The 24,787-nt window shown below is 53.8% G+C and overlaps 2 protein-coding genes across 2 annotated transcripts; both read right to left on the bottom strand.

Annotated features, from left to right (window-relative positions):
• Positions 1-2,199: 2,199 nt before the first annotated feature.
• Positions 2,200-15,231, bottom strand: TRARG1 (trafficking regulator of GLUT4 (SLC2A4) 1). Its single transcript, XM_042916709.1, has 3 exons — positions 14,845-15,231; positions 2,618-2,750; positions 2,200-2,474 (listed from the first exon to the last, which is right to left on the bottom strand). Exons 1-3 carry the CDS (start codon positions 15,229-15,231, stop codon positions 2,200-2,202), a joined length of 795 nt encoding a protein of 264 aa, XP_042772643.1.
• Positions 15,232-23,652: 8,421 nt separating this feature from the next.
• BHLHA9 (basic helix-loop-helix family member a9) lies at positions 23,653-24,309 on the bottom strand. Its single transcript, XM_042914739.1, has one exon. The coding sequence runs from the start codon at positions 24,307-24,309 to the stop codon at positions 23,653-23,655; it is 657 nt and encodes a 218-aa protein (XP_042770673.1).
• Positions 24,310-24,787: the final 478 nt, after the last annotated feature.

The following is a 24,787-nucleotide window of genomic DNA, read 5'->3' as shown; positions in this document are numbered from 1 at the left end:
GGCCCCAAAATCTCCAGGGAAAGCCTTTGCTGTTTTGTGGATGGCCAGGGGCACAGGAGAAGGCACAGAGCAGCCGGTGCTGCCGGGCTGGGAGCCAGAGCCCAGGCCCCACCTGGGGCCCCAAGTTTGTACCCTAGACCATCAGGGAGGGCATGGCAGGCAGGAGGCAAGCTCCGGTCCAAGCTTCTCCCCACTGGCTGAGCTGGGCTGGGGTCAGGCCCCAGGCCACTTGGTTGGTGCCCCAGGCGACAGCACAGGGAGGGAGGAAGCAAGAGGCAGACTGGGTCATCCTGGGAGACGTGTTGGGACCAGAGTTCTTAGCAGAGATGCTCCTGAGGCTGAAAAGTTAGAGAAGAGGTCTGTGGGTCATGCAGTTCCTGCTCCTGTCTTCACCAACATCCACCCTATTATGGATGTGGTGGTCACCTCTCTCCAGGCAGCTGCACATCTTGTGTGCCCAACCGGTCCCAGGGCCTATGCTGAGCGGCACCTGGGCCCCTGGGCTCAGGGCACTGGCTGGGATCACAGCAAGCATGTGGCACAGGCATGCAAGTGGTCTTTTTTACACCCCCCCAAAAAAAAATACAAAAGAGAAAGTCCCACGTCTTGGCTCTCGGTCATCAGACGTGCAGGGAATGCGCTGCTTCTCTCCCAACCACAGTCCATCTCATTTGTGGGACTGGCTCCTCCTCCAACACGCAGAATATGCTGCTTGCTAGATCCCAGGAAATGGTGGGGCCGAGAAACAAGCCAGAACACTGAGGGCAAATACCAGGCTGTGTCCGTGAGACTAAACCTCATTATTCATCAGTTTCACAGGAAATTTAATTTCCTTTCTTCTTCTTGCTTTTCACATCTGATGTGGGCTGACAGTGGGGAGACTTAGGGGCTTGACTCCAAGTCCGTGCTTCGGGAGCTCAGGGAAGAGTGGGCGCTTGGCAGCCGTGGTCCTGCCCTCCTGCGGTGGTGGGGGTGTGCGGAGGCCTCTAGCCGGGGGGGGGCCGTCCCTGCTAGCACAGCGCCCTGATTAGTTCTATTTCTTCTGAACTGTAAAGGGGAGAACAGTTGAGGCAAAACAGAGCTCAGAACAAGTCTTCAAGTCCTCGTTTTGAGGTTTGGGGTGTTTGTTTCCTAGTGGGAGATGGTAATAGGGTCATCTGGTTCACAGTGGCTTGGGACCCCCAAACATAGAACCATCTGTGCCTGAAGTTTTTAAACAATTCCCTTTGCCAACTTGAGTTCGGTAGTTCTCATTTGCCATCAAAAAAGTCATGGCTATGGGGCACCTGGGCGGCTCAGTGGGTTAAGTGTCCAACTTCAACTCAAGTATGATCTCACGGTTCGTGAGTTCGAGCCCCGCATCAGGCTCTGTGCTGACAGCTCAGAGCCTGGAGCCTGCTTCAGATCCTGTGTCTCCATCTCTCTCTCTGTCCCTCCCCTGCTTGAGCTGTCTCTCTCTCTCAAAAATAAAGATTAAAAATAATAATAATAAAAAAATCACGGCTAACATGACGTGCAGGACAGAGGAGAGTGAGGCACACAGGGTGATACGGAGGCTAATGCCCTGGCCGGAGGTCCCTGTCTTCCATATACCTGCATGTGCGTCAGCCCCAGAGAGAGAGCGGAATGTGCTTCATCTCAGATACTTAGTCAGTGGAGGATGTGGGCTTTGAACCCAGGCAGGCTGATTACCAACCTGAACTCTTCCCTCTCCAAAGGAGTGGCCAAGGTTGCCCATGACCCCACCGCTGTATCCCAGGCTTTCTGCCCCAAGTTAAATACTCATGTTCTGGACCAGTGCCTCCTTTAATGATGGGGCTGGAAATCTTATTGAAATGCAGGTTCTGATTCAGTGGGTCTGGGATGGGGCCTGAGACTCTGCATTTCTGACACATTCCCAGTGTCAGCAGCCACTGCCACTGTCCACACAGCCCATCTAGAGTAGCAAGATGTTAAGGGGAAAAGTTTAGACTGACCACTGCAAATGGCAGAGATGCTTGGGGGCTTCCCGAGGCCAGCGTGTGAAGGGAGGCGAGTGGACCGCACTGACCCGCGTGGCCCAGAAACTCAAAGCTGCACCGGCCTTTTGAGCAGCTGAGAGTCACCTTTGAAAATGGTGCCCCTGCTTGGATAAGCTCCCTGGGCCACCTCTGGGGGCTCACAAAAGTGTTACTGCCAGACTTCCACCACATGCATAGTTTACTTCTCGTATGTGCTGGCCGCCCCAGCAGGAATGCTCACAGGGCAGGCCCAGCATTCGCCAAGCAGCATCACATCCATGATCTTGGGTGACACTCGCAGGCTCAACCAGGCACCACACTGGCCCAGGACCTGGGACCCTCGGAACCGAGACTGGAGCCCCCCACCTCTGGTTCCCAGACCTGTGCTCTTTCCACCCCCTTTCCTAATGATCCAGGCATAAGGGAGGTCGGAAGCCAGTCCCACTCTGCTGGGCACTCCCAGGGACGGGGTCGCTTCTCTGAGAGGATTGGCCTGTGGCCCTTATATACTCTTACTCCATTCCCACCGCCCCCTCCCCTGGGAGCTGGGCTGCGCCCTTCTGTGGTCCGCACCCCGAGCAAGCTGGCTCCCTCAGCTCCGCGTGGCTGAGCCTCACCTGCGAAATTGACGGTCACGGCCACAATGATGATGATGATTCCCATGATGATGAAGGTGATGCTGAGCAGCCGGGCCAGGCGGCCCAGCCTCCGGGCCCCGTCCAGGTCCCCCTGTTGCACACTACTTCGAGACTGCAGAGAGAGGGTGGCAGAGACCTCAGGAAGGCTCTTCCCAGCAGCCCTGTTGGGGGGGCCCCTTGCCTGGGCCTCCAGAGCCTACCCAGCCCCCACCTCAGCCCACACTCCAGCACCTACCTCGGGGACAGGAAGCAGGCTTCTCCCGTAGAACTGGCCTGGACCCAAGTGGCTCAGCTCTCTTGTGGGAACCCCCAACCGAGCTTGCCCCTCGCTGGGCACAGAACCAAGCAATGCGGGGCACTTCCTCTCAGGACAGTGATGGGGCAGGGTGGCCAATGGCAGGTGTTCTGGTGAAGACGGAGGGCCTGGGAGGGTGGACCAGGTCCAGGCCATGCTGGGCTGGCAGGAGCAGACACACCAGGCCCCTCTGGACCCCTGCCCAAGGCTCACTGCTATGACCACACTAAGCGCCAGTGGCTTTTTATAAAAATGTTTTTTAATGTTTATTTATTTTTGAGAGAGAGACAGAGAGAGAGAGAGTTGGGGGGGAGGGGCGGAGAGAGGGAGACACAAAATATGAAGCAGGTTCCAGGCTCTGAGCTGTCAGCATGGAGCTGGGTGTGGGGCTTGAAACCATGAACTGTGAGATCATGACCTGAGCCAAAGTTGGATGCTTAACCGACTGAGCCACCCAGCGCCCCTCCTGTGGCTTTTTCTGTGGCCCGAGGTGCCTGACTCCTCTCCTCTGTGACCCCTTCTTCCACAGCAGGAAAAAGTTATCTTCGATCCTTCCTCCTCCTATTTTCACCCAGGAACCACATCTTAGTTCAACCAAGCTGACTTGCCGAATCACACCAGAAAGGCAGGTATCTTGGGTTTGAACTGAAAGGCTGGGGCTTGGCGAGAGCCACGCCTGGCTTCACCAGGCCCATTTGATACTTCTTTCTCAGTGAGCTCGGTTTTTCTCAGCCTTATTTAATTCGGTGAAACCAGGTGGGTGAGTGTGGGGATGGCCAGAAAGGATCCTGGGAGCTCCTGGGAGTGGCTCAGGAGGAGGTGTGTCCCACCCTCCCCACCCCCACCCCTCACCCTCACCCAAAATGCTTCAGGTGTCAACCTGCTGGCCAGGGCTGACCTGTGACCTCCAGATTCCTCCAGCTCTAGAGCTCCCTGATGCTCCTTGGGCTTCCAGAACAGGCACAGGCAGGAGTCCGCTAAAGGTGTGACTGCTTTCAAGGTCTTAGGCCACTTATTTGGTTATTTTATTTTTGGATTATTTGAGGCTCCTGAGTTCAGCGCAGAAATGTAGTCAAGTCCCTTGATGATGGTGGTGGTGATGATGATGGTGTCTTGAGCCCTTACTTTGTGCTGGGACTTGCTAAGGACTGTACCTGGAAGATCTTCCTTAGGCTCAGAACCATCCCATGAGGCTGGCAGTGTTGGCCACTTTTAAAGGACCTGGAGTTCAGGGGGCGCCTGGGTGGCTCAGCTGGTTAAACGTCTGACTCTTGATTTCGGCTCAGGTCATGATCTCATGGTTTGTGAGATCAAGCCCTGGGTCCGGCTGTGTGCTCACAACTTGGAGCTTTGCTTGAGATTCTCTCTCTCTGTGCCCCTGCCCCACTCATGCTCTCTCTCTCTCTCTCTCAAGATAAATAAATAAACATATAAACATTAAAAAAAAAAACTTATAAAGAAGCTGCAGTTCAGGGAAGAGGGTGCCCCTCTTCCCCAGGTGCTGTTTCTCCTCTCAGAAACCTAACCAACCCTCCACCCCACCTCACGGCTCCCTGTCCAAGCTACTTCCAGGACAGTGCCACCTGCCTGGTGCAGTGTTTGACCTCAGACTCTCTTTGCCCTGGATCTGCTCCTGGCCTTGTGCTCCTCTGTCCACTTGCCCGATTATTGGCCACAGCCCAGAGTCCTCCCACTCGGTCACAACACCTGTCTGCTGCCACCCTACCCATCAGTTTCCTCTCCTGGCCAGTTCCCCCACAGTCCTCCCTGGCCCCCTTGCACCTGCCCTGGTTCCAGGTGCCACTTCTCACCCCAGCCAACACAACAGCCTCCTGAAGAGCCTCCCACCCCCAGCCCCAGCTCTGAGCTCTCCTCCTCTCCGTGTCACCCCCACGCCACCATCCCACTCCACGCATGTTTATGCCAGGCCCTGTGCGAGGTCCCCGGCATGCGGTCCTAGGGTGGGATCAGAGAGGAGGCGGAGAGACAGGAGCTGACGCATGAGTTCAAAGAGATGATGGTGGCTTAGGCGGTGGCCCTGCCCAGCATCTTCCATGGCCCCCCACCACTGTTCATAGAACAAAGTCCAAACCCAGGTCAGCTCTGCACCTTCCTGATTTTATCTTCTACTCTTCCCTGCCACAACGGATGCCTTTGCCGGCACTGACCTCTCCCTGCTTTTGTTCCCGCTCCCGCTCAAACACCACACGTCCACATCCTCTCCACCCGTCGAGGGCTGCCTCGGATGCCACCTCCTCCTCCGTGAAGCTTGCTGAGACTGGACTGATAATGATCCCTAACATGATTTGACCATCTACCTTGGACCTGGAACTATGTTAAGTGCTTGCCATCAGGCAGAGCATTAGAGCATCCTCACACTCCTTTGAGTGTGTTAGGGAGGGTTATTAGACCATTTTACAAAGGAGGGGCTAGAGCCCAGAGCACCATGCAGGTGTGAGAGAAGGGGAGAAAGGCCAGATCAGGAAGGGCCCGAACTACCGCAGGATGGAATCTGGATTTTGTCTTGTAAGCCCTGGGGAGCCTGCAGCAGGGAGAGACAAATAGAGGGTTTCATCAAGACAGGAGAGGGAAAAGATCCAGTCAGAGGGAGAGGCTGAAAAGACCAAGGAGTGACAGGTGCCCCCATGTCCCAGGGCGGCAGGGAGAGGTCTGGACTTGAGCAAAGGGATGCCCTACAGCCAGCAGAGGAGAGCACTGCTGTCCCTGGAGACTAGATACACGTGGGTGCGGGCGGCCGCACGCTTTGACCAGTCTGCAGGCGGGTCGGGGCAGAGTCGTGAGGGTTCAGTCTCCGGACACCAGGGCGCTCGGTGACAATAAACGAGTGTGATCCCGTGAGACATGAAAGAACAGATGGGTCTGGCTTGAACAGGAGGGGGCATGGGCGGGGGCTCGGGTAACAGCCCATCCTGAGGCTCACTTGGACGTGGCGAGGACTTGAGGGAGCAGGTACAGCCTCCCAGCTCCTTGCAAAGGCAGCCAGCCCGGATAGGAGCACAGGCCTTGGAACCAGACCTCCTGGATGCCTGCCCCCATCCTCCACAGCTGTCCCCGCAGCGTGGCTTCTTCTCTATCTCTCCCCGTCCTCAAATACAGTCACATATGAATTCCTGACCTCTCTAATGTTCCTCAAGTCTGTCCCTACCTCTCCAGCCCTGAGTCCACGGCCCTAGCCCACTCTCACAGTTTGTTTCATCTGGAGACTGCACAGCCTCCTTCCTTCTCACTGGTCTCTCTACTCCAGCCTTGCCCCCCGCCAACCTCTTCTTCCTTTTTTTATTTTATTTCATTTATTTTAGAGAGAGAGCAAGAGAAGGGGAGAGGGGGAGAGGGAGAGAGAGAGAATCTCAAGCAGGCTCCCCACTCACCGCAGAGCCTGACACGGGACTCGATCCCATGACCCTGAGACCACGACCTGAGCCAAAATCAAGAGTCAGATGCTCAAGTGACTGAGCCACCATGGGGCCCCTCCAGCCAACCTCTTTAGAGCCAAGGTGAGGTCTTTAAACCACAAGCCTGGTCACATGGCTCTCCGTAAAAGGGACACTTTTTTTTTTAATGAAATTTTTCTGTTTCTTTTAAAAATGTTTTTCATTTAAAAACATTTTTTAAAGTAGGCTCCACATCCAACATGGAGCTTGAACTCACAGCTCTGAGGTTAAGAGTCACCTGCTTTACTGACTGAGCCAGCCAGATGCCCCAAAAGGGACACATTTTTATGCCTCGGTGCCTTGGCCTGTACTGTTGTCTCTGCTGGAATAGCTGTCCTCATTACCACATTGCCACTTCAGCTCCTTCCAACCCTTCAAGAGTCACCTCCAATAAAACTTTCCCTGGGATCCACAAGCAATTAATCACCTTCTCCTTGGAGCTCCCATAGCATCTCAGACCATGATGTGTGCCTCTCTTCCCATCTTGTGTCATTAGTTCTTGTGTCAGTCTCTTTCCCTAGACTGTAAGCTCCTTGAAGGCAGGGACCACAAAGGCTAAATCTTTGTGCCCCTTTTATGTAACCTAGGGACTGGCCCTAGTAGGTATTCAGTAAATGTTTGAGGAAGTGAAGAATAACAGAAGAGAGAAAAAGAATGAGAGGTGTTTTCTAACCAGTGAACTTAGTCAGTGGAATGCTTAAGTTATAATAGAAGATTCATGAATGAAATATAGGCAATAGGTCCCACAGGAGAGAGATCTGTTATCTGGGTTTGGGCCCCACCCACTAACTCAGGCCACCTCCAGCTCTCTGCAAGGCCAGCCCAGGGTACTGAACTAAGGACTTCAACACCAAGGCAACATTGGGAGGAAGAAGGGGAAACATACAGAAAGGCTTTAGGGATTTCCAGGAAGCTGAGCTGTAGAAATTCCGGGGCTACCTGGAATCATTACCAAGGGACTCATTCTCAGCCGTAAGCATGGCATGTACTGGGGAGGGGCCCAGGGTTTCAGAGGAGTCCTGCTCCTCACTTGCCAGAGAAATCTTTGTGTGTTCAATAATGATCCAGGACCGTGGAGAGAGGTGCACGTGTGGTTGCTTGGGTTTGAGAGGCGGGGAGGGGAAGCGAGAGGAGAGATGAATTTTTCAGTCACTCTAAACCCAATCCCTCTTCTTTATCCGCAGCACCATCAGCCCGTGCATCCCAGTCATGCGTGTTCCTTTTAGCCCGAGAGACAGCGTTGAGGGAGATCACTGGGAATGGGCAGATGGAGTGGGGCAGACCCGACTTCACTTGCTATGTTGTGTCAGACACTTTATGTGTCATACATTGTCCAGTGTAAACCTCAAAAGTATTCTGTAAATCTTCATTTTCTGATCCGTAAAATGGAGGGAATAGCTGCCTTGAAGGGTAGAGCCCTACTTTGAAAAACAGAAGGTCCCCACTGCTAGCTGGCACTCATTTCTGAAGTACCCCCCCACCCAACATTAGCTCCCAAATAAAAAATCCATCCCTGGAGGCGCCTGGGTGGCTCAGTCGGTTGAGCGTCCGATTTTGGCTCAGGTCATGATCTCATGGTTCATGGGTTCGAGCCCTACGTCAGGCTCTGTGCCGACAGCTCAGAGCCTGGAGCCTGCTTCAGATTCTGTGTCTCCCTCTCTCTCTCTCTCTGCTCCTCCTCCGCTCATGTTCTGTCTCTCTTTCCTTCAAAAATAAATACACATTAAAAAAATTTTTTTAATCCATCCCTTGACTCCAGAGATGGAAGAAGACCCTTTCTTACTTTCCACGAGTGAATTACCAGCTGCATATACCACACCCCACTTAGTGCATTATCTTCGCCTTATACAAAATGGCTCAGGTTGATGGAACAGAGCCATAATTGCAGTAATGGTTGTAATGACTGCAAATTAATAGATCATTTGTGATTGCAATGGCAGTGGGAATGGTGAGGGAAAAGATGAACTCAGGTTAATAGATCGGTGAGGAAATACATTGAAAAAAGTTGGAGAGAGCCGGTAGGGGGTGGGGAGGGAAGAAGATAGGACAGGGAGAGTGCTGGGGAGAGCTGCCAGCAGAGGAAACCAGCCAGAAGCAGGCGGCAACAAAAATTATCAGGAAAGAGTTTCCTCCACTGGTGAGGCTCAGGCCAAGCCCCCGGAAGATCTGAGGGGACTTGACAAATTGTGATCAGCTGAGCACTGATCAGCTATTGGTCCTTCCAAGGAGATCAAACAAATGCAGGCGGGTCAAAGCCACGGGATGTGCTTCATGCCCCCTTCACACCCCTCTCTCTGCAACAGAGCAATTGTTTCTGGAACACCCTAACTACAGGGTTAACTTCAGTTGCTGGAGGGAGAGTGGGGAAGCATCCGTGGGGGAGGGTTCTGGGGGAGGAGTCAGGCACACAGCAGCTGTCAAGGTGGGTGGGGGATGGGGGTCCCGGAGAACCGGAGAACCCATAGTATGCTGTATGTTAACTAACTTGGATTTAAATAAATAAGGAGTACGTCAATATTTTAAGCCATATGTCTGAGTGCTGGCTGATCTTCAGAGCTGGTTGGGGCTCAGCACTCTTGCCGAGTGAATGGATGAATGCGTACATGAATGAAAGGGAGCCTGCAACACATCAGTTAAACAATCAGGTCATCCAAAATGCCTGAGAAAGGAAGCCTGGAGCCACTCTGGACCTCTTTAGCGCTCCCGCATGTCCTAAGGGAATCCACCGAGAAGGGGCTGCTCAGAGGTCTCCACGACAACCACAGACAAGGCTGCCCCTCCCCAGCTGGTGTCAGGACAGCTGAGACCCCATTATCCCCCAAACTGGTTAAAGTCGGAATTGCCTGTCCACTGGGGATTTGCCCTTTCCTCTGACGTTACCAAGTTTCACTTAGTATTCATAAAAACAGCAACCGCTGCCATTTATGGAGCATTTACTACGTGCCAGGCTCTGGGCTAGGTGTTTTCACACATATTAACCCAGTTAATCCTTCCGGCAGCTTTACGGGGTAGACAGTTTCATCACGCCTATTTTATAGATGAGGGAACTGAGGCAGTTGAGTGATTCGGACATGATCACGTGGCTTAGGAGGCATGGAGCTGGTTGGTAAATGAGGCATGTACACCCGGGCCTATCTGATGCTGGTTTAAGCACCATTGTCAACTGAAGGACCGCCGCCTGGGGTCCGGCACCCCTTGCTGACAGGAGACCTTGCTGGCACTGATGAAGAACATGGCCATTTCTCAGCCTGACTCAGAAGTCAAACGGATGAAGCTAGCCCTGCCCCGGCCACCTCAGGAGGCTCACGGGAGCCTGCAGTGCTGACCAGGGCTGGGTCTGCATACCTATGATCCCAGCCCCTCAGGTTGAGCCCTTGTCACAGCGAGCCCTTGTCAAAGCCACAGTGGGAAGGACACTGCTGGTCCATGAGTCTTCCACTGATGGAGTCAGTAGGGGTGCAGAAGGACGGGGGTGGGGGTAGGGGGAGGAGGGTGGAGAGACAGAGGGAAGGAAGTGGATTCTTCCCTCCCTGCACAAATGTCTCAAACATGTGGCGTTCCTGGGAGGGACACACCATCCTTGTCCCCAAAGGTAGCTGCAGGCAGGGTGGGGTCGTGGCGAGAACACTAGATTCAGCACCCAGTTGTGCCACCGTGAGCAAGGCTCTGTTCAAGTGTCTCTGTTTGCCTTGTGTGTTAAGTGAGAACAATTAACGTGACTCGGTGAGCCTCACAGTAGGGCGTGCTCTGCAGACAGTAGGCTGTAGAGAGGCTGTCAGGGTTGTGGGGCTCTGCCCTGGGGTCAAGGGCTTTACTTGGTAGCCAGAGTTCTGATGTCTGTCTCCAGGACCTAGAGACGTCAGCACAGGAGATGTACTAGCTGCCCACACCCTCTGTCCCTCCTTCACCCCTGCTGCTTGGGTGGGGCCGAGTCTCAGCACTCCCTCCTGTGACCCAGACTGGCTCCCAGAGAGGGGAGACAACTGTGGGCACCCCCTGATAACTCCCCCCCGCCAAGCAGGTTAGTGTAGTGGCTAGAACCCCAGCTCTGGCTCCGGGCATCCCTCTGGTCCTAGGTTCCCCAGTGACCAGCAGGTTCTTTCACACCTGCACTTCAGTTTTCTCCACTGTAAAAGGAGCATAATACCAATACCAATGGGTTATAGAGGCCAGGTTCAATGAGATAATATATGTGAAGAATTTGAACCTGTGTCTAACCTTTAATAAGTGATATTATCCCCTAACACTGGGCTCCCTCGGGCTCCTTCCTGCTGGCTTCTCACAGTTCTCTTTGGAAATTCATTTCCACAGCTATACACCCCATCTGGCCACCCCCCCACACGCCCCTCCTCTGCAATCTCAGCCCCTGCTATCTCTCTCTCACAGCACCTGCCCTTAACTTCTTTGAGCCTCAGCCTGTGACCCCTCCCTCTCCTCCGTGGTCACCACCATCTTTCCAGCCTCACTGCCTCCCAATCCAGCCTGATCCTTCAGTGTACCACCTCCGCCACCCTTCCCAGCGTCTTCTGTGCCCCCTGGTCTTGCCCTCATGGCAGCTTTGCCATCCCCAGCCCTGGGTGGGCCCGGTGTCCCATCTATGACTCTGTACCTATAGCCGGAGAAAAGACACACCACCACACAAGCTGATGACAGTTCAGACCCGTGGTCTCCAGCCTCAGCAGAGCCCTCAGGCCATTGACCTCTCTGTCCCTTGTCACCTCTCCCCTCCCCTGCCATCAGGCCCTTCTTTCTCAGCAAATGGCCTTGCCCTCCACATCCCTGGTGGCAAGGAGCCCATGTAGCATGAGCCAGCTCCTTTTCCTTTGAGGATTTCTATCTGCTTCTGCCCCCATGGCCTTTCCTGCAGGCTCCCGGGGACAGGGTCCTTCTGGATCCCAATCTGCACTCTTCACGGACCTCGTCAGTCACCTCTCTCTTTTCTGCCCAGCCTCTCCATCACCAGGGTCACCAGGGGTCTATATATGGCCAAACCAGTGGACATCCCCATCCTAATTTGACCTGATCTCCCTACTGAGTTTGACCATCCCTCCTCCTTCAAACTCACTCCTCCCAGGGCATCTGTCCCTCTCTTCTAGCTTGCCTTCCACCTCCTGAAGTCTTCTTTCCAAAACTCTTTCCTGTCTACTCCCTCCACCCACCCCTTAAATGCTGCAGTCCCCAGAGCTCTCTCCAAGACAGCTGCCCTATTTTTGAGTGGAGACCCAGGACTGGGAGGTGAGTGCAGCTGATCTCTCCTCAACAATCCTCTCATCGGTGCGTTCCTTTCTAAGCCACTGCTTGGCCTGTGCCTTCATTACATCACTGCCTAGACTATCTCGAGAGACTCCTATGGAGTCTCCTGTCTCCCAGCCTTGCCTGCTCTAGGTCATTTCCCACAGTGCACTTGGATGTTTGTTTTAAAATGTGAACAGACCACGGCACCTGGGTGACTCTGTCAGTTAAGCTTCCAATTCTTGATTTCGGCTCAGGTCATGATCTCATTGTGGTGAGATTGAGCCCCGAGTTGGGCTTTGTGCTGGGCATGGAGTCTCTTAAGATTCTCTCTCTCTCTCCCTTTGCCCCCCCCCCCATGCTCGTTCTTTCTCTCTGTTAAAAAAAAAAGGTAAAATATGAATAGACCACATCATGCCTCTGCTTAAAATTTTTCAGGGGCTCCTCAGAACCACTAGGATAAACTTAATTTCCTAGAGCAGGGTCCCTGCCCCCCTCCCTCCATCACCATACTCTTGCATCCTTGAGCCACATGCCAAATAGACCAGGTTATCCATCTTCCCAAATGCCTAGCATGCACCTCATTCGTAGAAGAGATATATTCATTCATGGGGGACCCAGTCATTCTGTACCACTTAGTTCCCTCCAAACAAGCAACTTGCCAGTCAAGCCTATGGTTGACTGAATGAATGAATACATTGTCCGTGTTAACAATTCTTAGAAGGTTTCCAGAAACCCTCTCTGCCCCTTGCCATGGCCCTGGTCCAGGCCTCTTCTCCGCTCACCTGTGCCTCTGCAAAGCTTCCCTCTCCCAACCGCTCGGCTCAGAGGGGCCCCTCTGGTCCCTCCTCTCATCCTGCACCAAACTGGAAATCCAACCACACCCCACTCTGGCTCCAAATCCTATGATATATATGCAGCAATGTGGGGGAAGCTCAAAGCCAGTCCCAAATGACCCCATGCTGTGTGATTCCTTTGATAGGAAATGTCCAGAAGTGGCAGATCCATAGAGGTTGAAAGGCTAGTGGTTCATTAGATCTGGGGGAGGGAGCACGGGAGAGATGGAGTGATAAAACAGGCTTGGGGGGTTGGAGGTGAGGAAAATGTGCAGTAGATACGGCTGCACTCATCTGTGAATACACTAAAGATCTTTGAATTGTACACATTGAACAGGTGAATTGCATGATATGTGTATTATATGTTAAAGCTTTAAAAAAAATTAAAAAAAAAAAAGAAACAAATATCCCGTGATGGCTTCCCATCCCTGGCCAGGGAGACCCTCAGCTGCCACTTAATCACTGCTACGGCGTCATAGCACTTACTGTCGTTCTTAAGCACATTGTGTGGCTGATCTCACGTCACCCTCACACAGCTTTCTAATGTAGGTGTTACGCAGCACCCATTTTGCAGATGGGAACACCGAGAAGAGAGATTCGAGGGACTTGCCCGAGGCCACACAGACTCTTGCTGTTTTGTCTAGCACGAGTACTTCTTGCAATGTGTGATAGGAACTGTTTACAAGTTTCTCCCCACCAGACGGGAGGCTCCTGGGAATTGGTGATTGTGTCTGGTATTCCCTGCCCCTGGCCCAGTGACCTTCAGAACTGGCTCAGGAACCTGAGAAGGACGTAGAAATGTATTGGGGGTGGGTGCAGTGGTCTCACTGTCTTGGACCCAGGTTTCCTCTGACAAAGGCAGCGTCTACCCAGCCTGCACCCTGCCACCCCCACAAGGAGATGGATTCTAGCAACTGTTTTCTCCTGGGCCCTTGTGTGGTTTCCCTCCCAGAAGCCTGTCTCCCCTCCCGGGGCTTCTCCCTGTAACCAAGAGGTTGGCCCTGCCCAGAGCCCCCAGCTGCACCCCTGAGGCCTGGTTCTGCCTCCCAGCTGCCCCCAAATGCAGCAGGCAGGACAGGAAGCTCCTCAGAGGCCCCACCCTGGGCCCTGCTCAGCCCTGCTCTTGTGCCCATGCCAAGTCTCGGACTCAGGAATGCCACCAGTGTCCCCTGACGTACTGGCGAGTGGTGCCAGATTTGACAGAGGATCAGGGAAGGCATCCCCGACTGGACACTGGGCCTTAGTGAAGTCACAGGAGGTGTTTGGAGAATAGGGGCCTTCTCAGGAGATAGCCCGGGGGCGGCAGGAGTGACCACAACTCCTGAGGGGACTCAGTGATAGGTGACTCAGCAGTGGAGGTGCTCCAGAGGGAAGCAGACAGTGTCTCCACCCAGAGTCTCCAGCCCTGACCAGCCTGGAGCTGGTACTTTACCCTCCCCACTTTCATTCTTTTATTTATTTTTTTTTCATTCCGAAAGTCTCTCTCTCACCCCCTTCTCTCCGTCCCGTCCCTCCCTCTTTCCTCTTCCAGGGCCTCAAAAGTCACTTGCCAACATGTACTAACATTTTCTATGGATCTTCTGTCAGTTGTTCTAGCCAAGTGGCTTGGTTTGGGGACAACCTATGACAATTTACTCAAAACCTTATGGGACAAGTATGTGAGAAGCAATGACTAGCCCACACGCTCCTCCTTGGCAAGGCCAGCCATGCCCTCTGACGCTCACATTTTTCACACATTTTCCCCTACCCTGAAGACAGATGCTGAAATCTGTGTAGCCACGAAGCCCAGAGGGCCCCCAGCAAAAACACCACTGCCCAGAGGAGCAGCCTCGGGGGATCCAGGCCCCAGGGCCCTCAGTGCATGGCAGGGAAGCCACAGCTCTTGGAAACCAGAGCTGGCAAAGGCTGTTAGAATACCCAGGTGACCTGGGATGGGGGGTGGGGGCAGCTGGCTCCCCTTCTGAGAACTGGGGGTCCCGAGACCCCACGCTGGCCACAACCTCTGCTGATACGCAGCCTCACTCAGGATGACTCCTCGGGACACCCCCTGCAAAAGGCAAGCCGCCCCCACCCCAACTTGGCCATCTTTCTGCTGTGTAGAGTTTAGCTCCAGGCGGCTCCCTGGGGTCCCCTCCCCAGCAGGGTTGCGTGCAAGGTGGATCTGTGATGCCGAACAGGAACAGCAGAGATGAGGGAGGACAGCAAACAGAAGGTCTCCTGTCCCCGGCCCCCTCTCTAACGGGGGGGTAGCAGGCCAGGTGAGAAGGGGAGTCTTCTCCCGAGCCCCCATCCCCCCTACTTTGCACCCAGACAGAGTGTCTGGTGCCTCCCAGAGGACCATGCCTGCTGAGCCCTCGCCTTGCCCCTGCCCTGAAACCCAGCAGCACTTACCATGATAGAAAAGATGAGGGGGATGAGGTTGAGGGGCCAGACGGGGCAGAAGCAGGAGGTGATGGCAAGGATGAGGTAATCTCTGGGGACTTCTTGGTCCTGGGCAGAGGAGGCGGTGACAACGGAGGATGCTCGCCTAGAGCTGGCTCGAGAGGGTGACCAGGGGAGTGCGGCTTCCTGGTGCCCCTCGGACACCACCTTGAAGGGCAGGCCATGGCCATTCTGCTCCAGGTCCAAGGCCCCCGAGAGGGACTTGGACAGCTTCAGTGGCTTGTCGTGCTTGCCTTCCACCTTAGTGAGGAGTTTCTCCATCTCCGGCAGGTCTGTGGGCGAGGCAGTGCCTGGCTCCCGGGCTGGGGGAAACTGAGGCTGCGCAGGATTGGCCATGTCGGCTCGGGCCTTGGGTTGCTCCAGCTCCAGACTGAGACGATCAGTTCCAGGGGGACCTCAGCACACCATTCCTCAGCCCAGACTGGGGGCCCACGGGTCAGGGGCAGAAAGGTCGCCCACGGGAGCAAGGGCCAGCGGGAGCCTGGCGGGGGGCGGGGGTCGACTTCTCTGGGCCAGCCAGAGTTCAGAGGCTGAGGCCTGCCTGATGCCCCCCGCGGAGCTTCGGAAAGCTGGAGCCTTCAGCTCCGTTCAAGTTTGAGGCCAACTTTGCCGGTGCTGCTGACAGCACAGATGGGCGGGGAAGTGACAGAAAGCAGCTCCAAGAACAGACAGAAGACACTCCTCTCCCGGGTGAGGCTTAGGCTAAGTCCAGGAGAGAGAGAGAGGGAGAGTACACCACACAGCCTCCCTCTCTCCCCACCCTCCTCAGAGATGCTTTTCCTTTTCAATTCCCCTCTCCCCTGAGAGCCACCCAGCAGCGTACTGCCCTAGCCCAGCCCAGCCTAGCCCAGCCCAGAGGGACTTGAGTGGGCCTCTGGTTTCTGCTGCAGCCACAGAACCTGCTTCTCTGGGCTGGGGGCTCTGGAAGGGGAAAAAGACAAAGTGGCTCACAAAAGGGTATGTCTTCAACCGTCCTGGGAAACTGAGCCTCTGCTTCTCTTCTGCTGGAGCAGACTCCATCCACTTCCTCCCGTCTGTGCACTTCCTCTTATCTGCTGGGAAACGCTGGGCCCTGGACCTCTGGCATCCTACCTCGACCCTGACCTTCAACCCCCAGAGGTGCTCAGGTCACAGCCTGGCTCCTGGCTCCAGGAGGAGAGGGAAGCCTGAGCACCACGGGAGGATCCTGCCCGAATTGGTTTTGAGCACCTCACCAAGGGGTGGGGCGGAGGGGTGTCAAGGGAGGAAGTGTGGGTTCCATCTCATGCCCATCAGAGCTTTCCAAGGGTGCTTTGATTTATTCATTTTTAAATTTATTTATTTATTTAGAGAGAGTGTGTGTGTGAACGAGCGGGGTAGGGGCAGAGAGAGGGAGAGAGAGAGAATCCCTAGCAGGCTCCATACTGTCAGCATAAAGCCCGACGCGGGGCTCGAACCCACAAACTGTGAGATCATGACCTGAGCTGAAATCAGGAGTCAGACACTCAACCCACTGAGCCACCCAGGCACCCTCTGGGGTGCTTTTAAAGAGCAGCAAAGATATTTCTGTTCAAGAGCTGCCTGGGGCAGATCGCAGCTCCAAAGTTCTGGTAGACTGTCCTCTCTGATTCCTACTGTCTCTTGTCTTTCTTCATTTCGTCTCGTGTCTTCTCCCTCTGTTTCAGCCTCCTTCTCTATTCTCCACATCTCTTTCTATGTCCCTGATCTCCCTCCTTACATAGTTTCATAAGGACGACCTGGAACCACCGTACATGTGTGTACATGTGTGTGTGTTGGGGCGGGTGGTAGAAGAGGGTGCGGGAAAAAAACCTAAGACCCTACGGTCATCCAGGATGGGGGTGGAAAGGTAGAGGAGGGCCGGGGGCTCAGAGGTTGTAAAGTTCAGATCCTTTGACATCACAGATTAGAAAACTGAGGCCAGAGATGGAGAGACACTCATCCCAAACTGTATCTCAACCAGACGCCAATCTCTTATCCAGATCCCCAGATCCAGGGGCTGGTTTGGAGCAAGATGAGTCATTTGAGCGGAAAGAAAGAGCTTGGGTTTGTGTATCAGGCCGGCTTCAGAAATGCTGCTTCCAGAAAGGGCTGGGACAAGGTGGAAGAGGGTGTGTGACTGGCAGAGAGAGGGAGGAGTAGGCCACAGACAGGAGGAAGAGCCACGTGCTAGGGACTGAGGGGGAGGCTGGGGAGCTGCAAAGGCACCCGGAGGGCCAATGAGCTTTGAAAATAGTGTGTGGCTTTGGGGCAAATTTTCGAGTTTGATAAATTTGACTATATTAAATTAAGAATTATTGCTCCATAAAGGAAACCTATCGTTGTTTGCAAAATGCAGGGCACTCCAAGGCAGTGACATTGTTGCTCTCTTGCCAGGGGTGAAGGTGGCAGGGGGCTTCCTCCTCATCTTAGTGGGGTAGGGAGAGTGAGCTTGGTTCCCTGGTCCAGGAATCTCTGGGAATGTGCTAGTGTCTTTTTAAATATGAGACCTCCTGCAAAGGGTGGTAAGTCGGGTGCCCGAGACCCCTAGACTCTAAGTCAGTGTCCACCCTGGACAGAATTCCATGTTACGGCCTGGAAGCTAACCCTGGGAGCAAGGGACTCAGGCCCTCCATGGGGCCGACAACTGCCCAGCCCAAAGATTCCATAGCCTCTAGCCAAATGTGACTACTGAGCTACTTAAAGCATTTCATTTTTTTTTCAATGTTTTATTTATTTTTGAGAGAGAGAGAGAGTAGGGGAGGGGCAGAGAGAGAGGGAGACCCAGAATCCAAAGCAGGCTGCAGGCTCTGAGCTGTCAGCACAGAGCCCGATGCGGGGCTTGAACCCACGAACCATGAGGTCATGACCTGAGCCGAAGTCAGACACTCAACCCAATGAGCTACCCAGGCGCCCCTGAAATGTAGCTAGTTTAAATGTGCTGGAAGTATAAATCACACTGGACTTCGAATACTTAGTACAAAAAGCAATGTAAAAGATCTCATTAATACCGTGTACATTGGGTACATATTGAAGTGATAATAATGTTGATATATTGGGCAGAATAAAACATGATTAAAATTACTGTCACCTCCTCCATCTCTTCACTTTTTAAAAAGATACCTACCAGAAAATTAAAAACTAAAAACATGGTTTGTATTACGTTTCTCTTGGGCACTGCTGGTCTAGAATAGAATGAACCCGACATAAAAGGGGGGCCTTTCTGACTTAATAAAAAACTTAAACCGAAAAGAAAAAAGGCAAGAAGTCCCCAGGGTGGCTCATGGCAGTGGGGTGGCAGGACCAGTGGCTGGCTTTCAGGGACTTGGGGACCCAGGTGTGCTTGGCCACTGGGTGATGCTGGGCTCATGGTGCCATCTAGTGGCCTGATAGTGATGATGGGAATGATCACAGGGTGGGAGTCGGGAGAAGGGGAGAGACCGGAAGAAAGAGCATCAGGTTGGGGCTCCAAGGCTGGTAAGCCCAGCCCAGCCAGCTGCCCCTGCTCAAGCCTGCCATTGCCGCCCCCGCTCCCCCCACCCCCAAATGAGGTCTCAAACGGAGGACTGCAGGCCATATTCATCATACAAAATGGGTTTGGCTTGCACAGAGCTTCAGACTTCTGGCATGAAGATGTGGGAACTCTGGGCCCGTTTTCTGCAGAACAGCAAGCCGCTGGGCCAGCTGCAGCCTTTAGAAGGAGCTCCTCCAGCTCTGCCTTCATGAGGCCTGCCTGTCTCAGGGGATTTCAGCCGTGAGCCTGCAGCTAGACAGAGGGACTGGCCTTTCTGTTCCACGGCTGTCTGGCCGGGCTGCTTTCATAGGGAACTGAAAAAAGTCATCCTCTCTTCTCTCCCCAGCTTCCCCGCTGGGCTGTGAGGTCCTGGAGTGGGCAGGTGTGCCCTGGCCCCCTTGCCCAGGGCCTGGCCCAGTTAAGACTGGCTGGATGAAGCAGAGGAAGATGAAAGCACCAACCAAGTGCCCAGGGTGTGCCTGCATGGACACTAGTTCCTACCTCTGCCTGCCCCCAGCCTTAGTGCACCCTAAGCAAGGAAGACGCTGAGGTCAGCAGTGGAAGGGAAAGTGGACCTGTAAGCTGGGGTGGGGGAAGGAAGCCAACTTCAGAAGGATGGGTAAGTCGGACCTTAATCCAAGGTAGAGGTAACAGAGCCCTCTCAGATCTGTGCCCCATGGCCCTTTCCACCCTTGGTCTATGACTGGGTGTCAGGAAACCCTATGGGGCTGTCAGGACAGGAATAATTAAGCAAATCCCTCTTGTCACTGAGGGCTTCCTGAGCTCAGCTCGCCCTGCACCCTGCACCCTGCACCAGGGACAGCTGCAGCCTTCTGGTATCTGTGTGAGCATGTGCGCGTGCGCACACACACACACACACACACACACACACACACACACACACTGTAAGAAAAACATGATGTAGTCCTGTTCTCATCAGCAAGCACCTGGGTTTCACATCCAGTGAGGTGAGATCCCTCCAAAGGAATCCACTCAGGACACTTTGTCCTCACTGTCCTGGCTCAAAACATTTCTCTACCTACCCCTCTTTGGAAGGCCCTCTAAGGAGACAAATCTTTCACCTTTAAAAAACAATTCTGAAGAACCTAATAGATACTAACTCTGTTTGCATCCTTCCAAATTCTTGCAGGGTGTGTTCATGTACCTACATGTCTGTCTACAGTTATAATCAGTGGGCACGGACCATTTTGTGACCTGCGCTTCTAACTCACGATTATTTTTACTGTTAGAACACCAGAGTTTCTTAGCCGTGCCCCTATGGTTGGGCATTTTTATTGTTTCAAATCTTTCACTGTGGGACTCTGGGACTGCCTTTTGGAAAATCTGTTTTTCTTTTTAAATTACTCCCTTGGAGTGTTTTTTTCTTTAATTTTTGTTTTGGAGAGAGACAGTGAGCAGCGGATGGGCAGAGAGAGAGAGCAGGACAGAGGATCGGAAGCGGGCTCCACAGCTGACAGCAGAGAGCCTGAATGTGGGGCTCAAACTAACCGACAGTGAGATAATGACCTGAGCTGGAGTCAGATGCTTAATTGACTGAGCCACCCAAGCGCCCTCCTTGGAGTGTTTTTATTGTGACTTTGCCAGTTTGTTCTCCCCCAAAAAAAGGAACAGATCCACAGAACAACTAGAAATCTGTTCCCACGACTTCTTCTCCACATCCCTGACAACATCAGTCTTAACTGTTGTTTATTTTTGCTGGTATGTCTCATTCCTTGCTAGACAGACAAGGTGCTGCTTCCTGTGATGGAGGCAACGAGTATAAGGAAAGGAGTTGGAAGGCCCAGACTTCCTAAGAGAAGCCAAGAGACTGCGTGTATGGGAGCCCTTTATGAGCCGTGGACTACTGTAAGCGTCTACTTGTTATTCTTCTCTGACTCCCTCTCCTTCGAGCACTATTTGAGTGGATGGTTGGTAGCAATCTTATATAATTTCTGTCTTGAGGTATACTGGTCCTTTGTATCTTTTAGCCATGACTTTTAGCAGCTCTGTCTTACATATGTGGTTTCTCTTTCTAGTGCTTTTCTTTCTATATTCACTTAATAGTTATCATTGTACTATTTTTCTCTATATTTGGACAAGCCTAGCTGGTCTCGGTTGACAACGCCCATTCCTTTCATAATCACAGATTTAGCTGCTCCTCTCCACAGTAAGTCAGTCATCTTGGAGAATGGATACAGGCTTGGGAAGCAGATTTTTAAAAATCAGGGGCACCTGGGTGGCTCAGTCAGTTAAGCGTCCAGCTTTGGCTCAGGTCATGATCTCACGGTTCATGAGTTCAAGCTCCACGTCGGACTCTGTGCTGACAGCAGGGAGCCTGCTTTGGATTCTCTGTCTCCCTCTCTCTCTGCCCCTCCCCACATAATGCTTTCTCTTTCTCTCAAAGTAAATAAATAAAACTTAAAAAATAAATCAAGCAAGGGGCGCCTGGGTGGCTCAGTCAGTTAAGCAGCCGACTTTGGCTCACATCATGATCTTGCAGTTTGTGGGTTAAAGCCCCACATCAGGCTCTGTGCTGACAGCTCAGAGCCTGGAGCCTGCTTGGGATTCTGTGTCTCGCTCTCTCTCTGCCCCTCCCCTGCTCACCCTGTCTCTCTTTCTCTCTCAAAAATAAATAAACATTTAAAAAAATCAAGCAAGGGTTTCAGAAAACCCAGATGGCCCATAATGAAGGGCATTCTGGTCCAGGAGACTCTAATGCATCAGGGAGAGGCAGGGAGTACCTGTTAGATCAATACAGACATGTATGCACACACAAATATTTAGATGTCCAAACGTCTACATAAGCACTCCTGTGATGTGTACACATCAGAAAACTTTTATGGCATTAAAAAAAAAAATTGAATGCTAGGCAAACACCTATCAGCGTGAAAATATACAAAACACATGGCCCTGATAAAACAATAGCTAATGTGTGTGGACTTTAGTTTATAAAACACCCTCCCATGCATTCTGTCTTTATAACAACCTACTGAACAGAATATGTCGTAATAGCTTCCACTCAGTGAGTGCTTACAGGCACTATGCTAAGTGCTTGAAATGCATTATCTCATTTAGTCTGCACAACAGCCTACGATGTAAGTACTTATTTTAGCCTGTTATACAGAGGGGAACCCCAAGGCTCAAGTCCCTTGAGCATTTTGCCCAAGGTCACTCAGCTGGAAGGTGAAGAGACTGAGAACTACTTTCACATCCCTCCCTCTGACTTCAAACATCTGCTGCACATTCACGCCTCCACCTGCAGGGGGCGCTCTCGCCATTCCTGCACTGACCGTAAAACTGGGCCAGAACTCTGAGCTCTCTCTATCCTGCAACTTAAGAAAACAGGACTTGCTGGTCATTTTATCATGTTTCCAGGACAAAAAAATCTGGGTCTGAAGCTAGGCAGAAGCATTGTCCAAACTGGTCTGAGATTATAATAATATACAAACAGTAACAATTTATGAAAGCCTTCTAATTGCCAGAAATTACATTATGAACAAATGTTAACCCTCACAGCCACCCTGAGGTAGAATCATCTGTGTCAGAGGTGAGGAACTAGAGGCTTAGAGAGGTCAAGTGATGCCATAGGTCACACATGTAGTAAGTGGCAGAGCGGAGACTGGATCCCAGGCCTGTCTGGCTCTTTCCTTTACACTATCAGACGGTGGCACTGCCTCTCCATGAGATGGAAGGCTCAGTGGGCAGGTCTGGGGCCAGATTCCCACATTTTGTTCCTGGTTGGACCCTAGGACTCCTCTGCCCAGAGTCAAAGCTTTCCTGTGATCTGTGCGGCAGCTACCTGCCCTGTGAAATTGGGAACCCTGATACCTATGGGCCGAGGGCAGGATGCCAAGTGGGCCAGCCAGTGTCTCACTTGCAGAAAGCAAGTATATCTTTAATTAAGGCACTGAGCCTCATCTTGACTGTTTTGGGGACCCTTCACTTATCCTGGGGTCTATGGCTGTCTCTCCAGCTTCCGTCATAGCCCCCATTCCGAGCTGTGTAACTCTTCTTCTCCAAGCTGGCAAGTGTCCAGCTCTCCAAGGAGACCAGAGAACCTCCAGCCCTCCTCTGGCACATCTGGGTTCTCACCCCAGCCAGCAGCAGCTGCAACATCAGCCCGGTCAGCAGGAGTGAAGCCAGACACTAGCTTGGGAGTGCTCATCTTAGATGCAAAAGCTCTCCAGACTTCTCTGGGAGGGCTGGTTGTGCCTCCCACTTTCTCGGCAGATTTGGCCCTAATTCCCTTGACCTCCTCCTCATAATCTTTCCTGATTCTATGTCTGCCTCTCATCATAGAGGCCCTGGCTCTATGCACTGGACCAATTTTCCCTGGGAGCTCCATTCACCCACACTCAGGGTACAAGCAGGACTCACCCACCCCCAGTCCCTGGTCGGCCCTAGGCTTCCTTTCCTGAGACTGGTCCGGACTCTTCTACCATTGCAGCCCTCACAGTGGCTCACTGCAGACAGCAGCTCTGCAGGGTGACGGGTCCCAGAGATGAGGCTGACTGCATCCTGAGTCTCCTGGTGCCGCTCCCCCTCCCCAAATAATGTCATTTCCCACAGTGCTCCTCACACTGCTCAGCCACACCTAGGGCCCTGCCATGAATCAGGTACCTACCTGTGGGAATCAGGCCGTGGGAGACCGACATTCCACAGTGAGCCCCCACACCTCAGGCCTTTCTGCCACCCTGGGCCACTGGGCCCAGTGGACATCTGATAGCAGACGGAGATGATAGCTTTTCCTTTTTATTTGGCTCCTTCTGTTGCCTCTCTCAGATCACAGACTTGGGGTATCAGCACAGGCTGGGGACATGGACCCCACACTGTCATCAGACCACACTAGGTGTCACCCACACTCCCACCTACAAGCCCCTCCCTCCCCCCCGTCCAAAAGCCCTCTTTCTCCTAAAAAGCAGCAAGAGATAGGACTCAGAGGCACAGGAACGCAAAGATCACTTTCTGAGAAGAGTTCATCAAGTCCAAACATAAAAAAGAACCCAGCAGGATCCTGCTCCTTTCCTGGAGTTGCCATCCCTGGTTGGGCTTCAGGCTGAGGAGGAAGGTGCTGGGGAGCGCAGCCTTGGGCTCAGTTCCTTCCTACTGGCAAGGCTGCCTCCTCTCTCTCTCTCTCTCTGGCCTCAGCCATTCAGTTTTTCTTGGTCCAGGACGGTTTTTTGCAGTCTTCCCTTTAGTAGTCATCCTGCCGTTGGCTCCTCCCTGGCCGGCCTCCCTCCAGGCCCACCGGGTCTCTCTGGAGCCAGTCAGGAGTGCTGGAAGCCCAACCCGGGGCCCGCTCGCGGGTGGCCCCGCGGCCAGGCCAAGGGAGCCCCAGGACCGCGGCGCCAGTTTCCCGCGGACGCCTGGGCCGCGCCCTGAGCCTCGGCCACCGCCCTGGGCCGTCCCGGGTGCGTGTGCGGGGAACACGAGGCGCAGCGCGGCGCGAAGGGGCCGGCGGGCGGCGGGGCGGGCGGCGGCGGGCTGGAGCCCGCGTCCCCGCCGCCCCCGGCACGCGCGGCCTGGCCGTGGCACTCCAGGTGCCCGCAGTGCCAGCGGGGCGCGGGGCTGGCGCGCAGGACTAGGGAGAGCGCCGCGATGCGGTGGATGGCCCTGCGCAGCGTGGCGATCTTGGAGAGCCTCTTGCCGCCCAGGTCGTGCCGCAGCGCCCTGCGCAGCGCGTTGAAGGCCTCGTTGTAGTCCAGGATGCGCTTGCGCTCCCGCACGTTGGCCGCCATGCGCCGCGCCTTGGAGCGCGCCGGCCGGGCGCGTTTCCTGCCGCTCGCCGTCTCCTCGGCCTCGCCATTCTCCTTCAGCACCCCAAAATCCCTGCCGGCCTCCAGGCAAGAGCCCCCCAAGTCCTCGGCGGGGCCCTCGGCCCCCTTCAGGCCTCTGAGGCCTGGTCCCGGCCCGCCTCGGTGCATGGCCTTCCCCGGGCCTTGCAGCCCCGGCTCCGGCTCGCGGGGCTGACAGTCCTCACCTACTGAGCGTTGACTCCTGCAGGCTGGACACTCCCGGACAGGCCTTCTCTAGCTGGGCTTTATGGCACCACGTGGCTCTCCACCCTCCTCATCCATTCATCTCCCTCCTCCTGCTTTATTACCTGCCTCCAGGTAGGTTGGCGAGGGAGGAACCGGGAGGAAGGAAGCAAGGAAGGGAGGAAGCATGCAGATTCTTGCAAGAGGGGACCAGACCCGGCAGCCCGGCCATGCCTGGGGCAGTGCTCCAGCCGCCAGGGAGAACTTGCCCTGCCTCACTCCAGGTCCTCTCTCCGGTGACCAGGTTGAACACACGTTCCACCTGCAGACCCCAAATACAGTGCCAAATTTGGCCCCTGGGCAGGAGTGCCGATAGGTACACAGAAGGGTCGCCGTGGTAGTTGAGTGTGTTTCAAGAACCTTG

Source organism: Panthera leo, chromosome E1 (genome assembly GCF_018350215.1).
Source record: "Panthera leo isolate Ple1 chromosome E1, P.leo_Ple1_pat1.1, whole genome shotgun sequence".
Taxonomy (NCBI): domain Eukaryota; kingdom Metazoa; phylum Chordata; class Mammalia; order Carnivora; family Felidae; genus Panthera; species Panthera leo.
The sequence above is the reverse complement of the archived record's forward strand: the minus strand, read 5'-3'. Positions and strand labels throughout refer to the sequence as shown.

Coding starts and splice junctions, on each gene's coding strand:
- TRARG1 (XM_042916709.1), bottom strand. CDS start 15,231: ATGGCCAATCCTGCGCAGCCTCAGTTTCCCCCAGCCCGGGAGCCAGGC. Junction 2,751..14,844: donor CCCTCATCTTTTCTATCATG/GTAAGTGCTGCT, acceptor CTCTCTCTGCAG/TCTCGAAGTAGTGTGCAACA. Junction 2,475..2,617: donor CGTGACCGTCAATTTCGCAG/GTGAGGCTCAGC, acceptor CTCTCAGAGAAG/CGACCCCGTCCCTGGGAGTG.
- BHLHA9 (XM_042914739.1), bottom strand. CDS start 24,309: ATGCACCGAGGCGGGCCGGGACCAGGCCTCAGAGGCCTGAAGGGGGCC.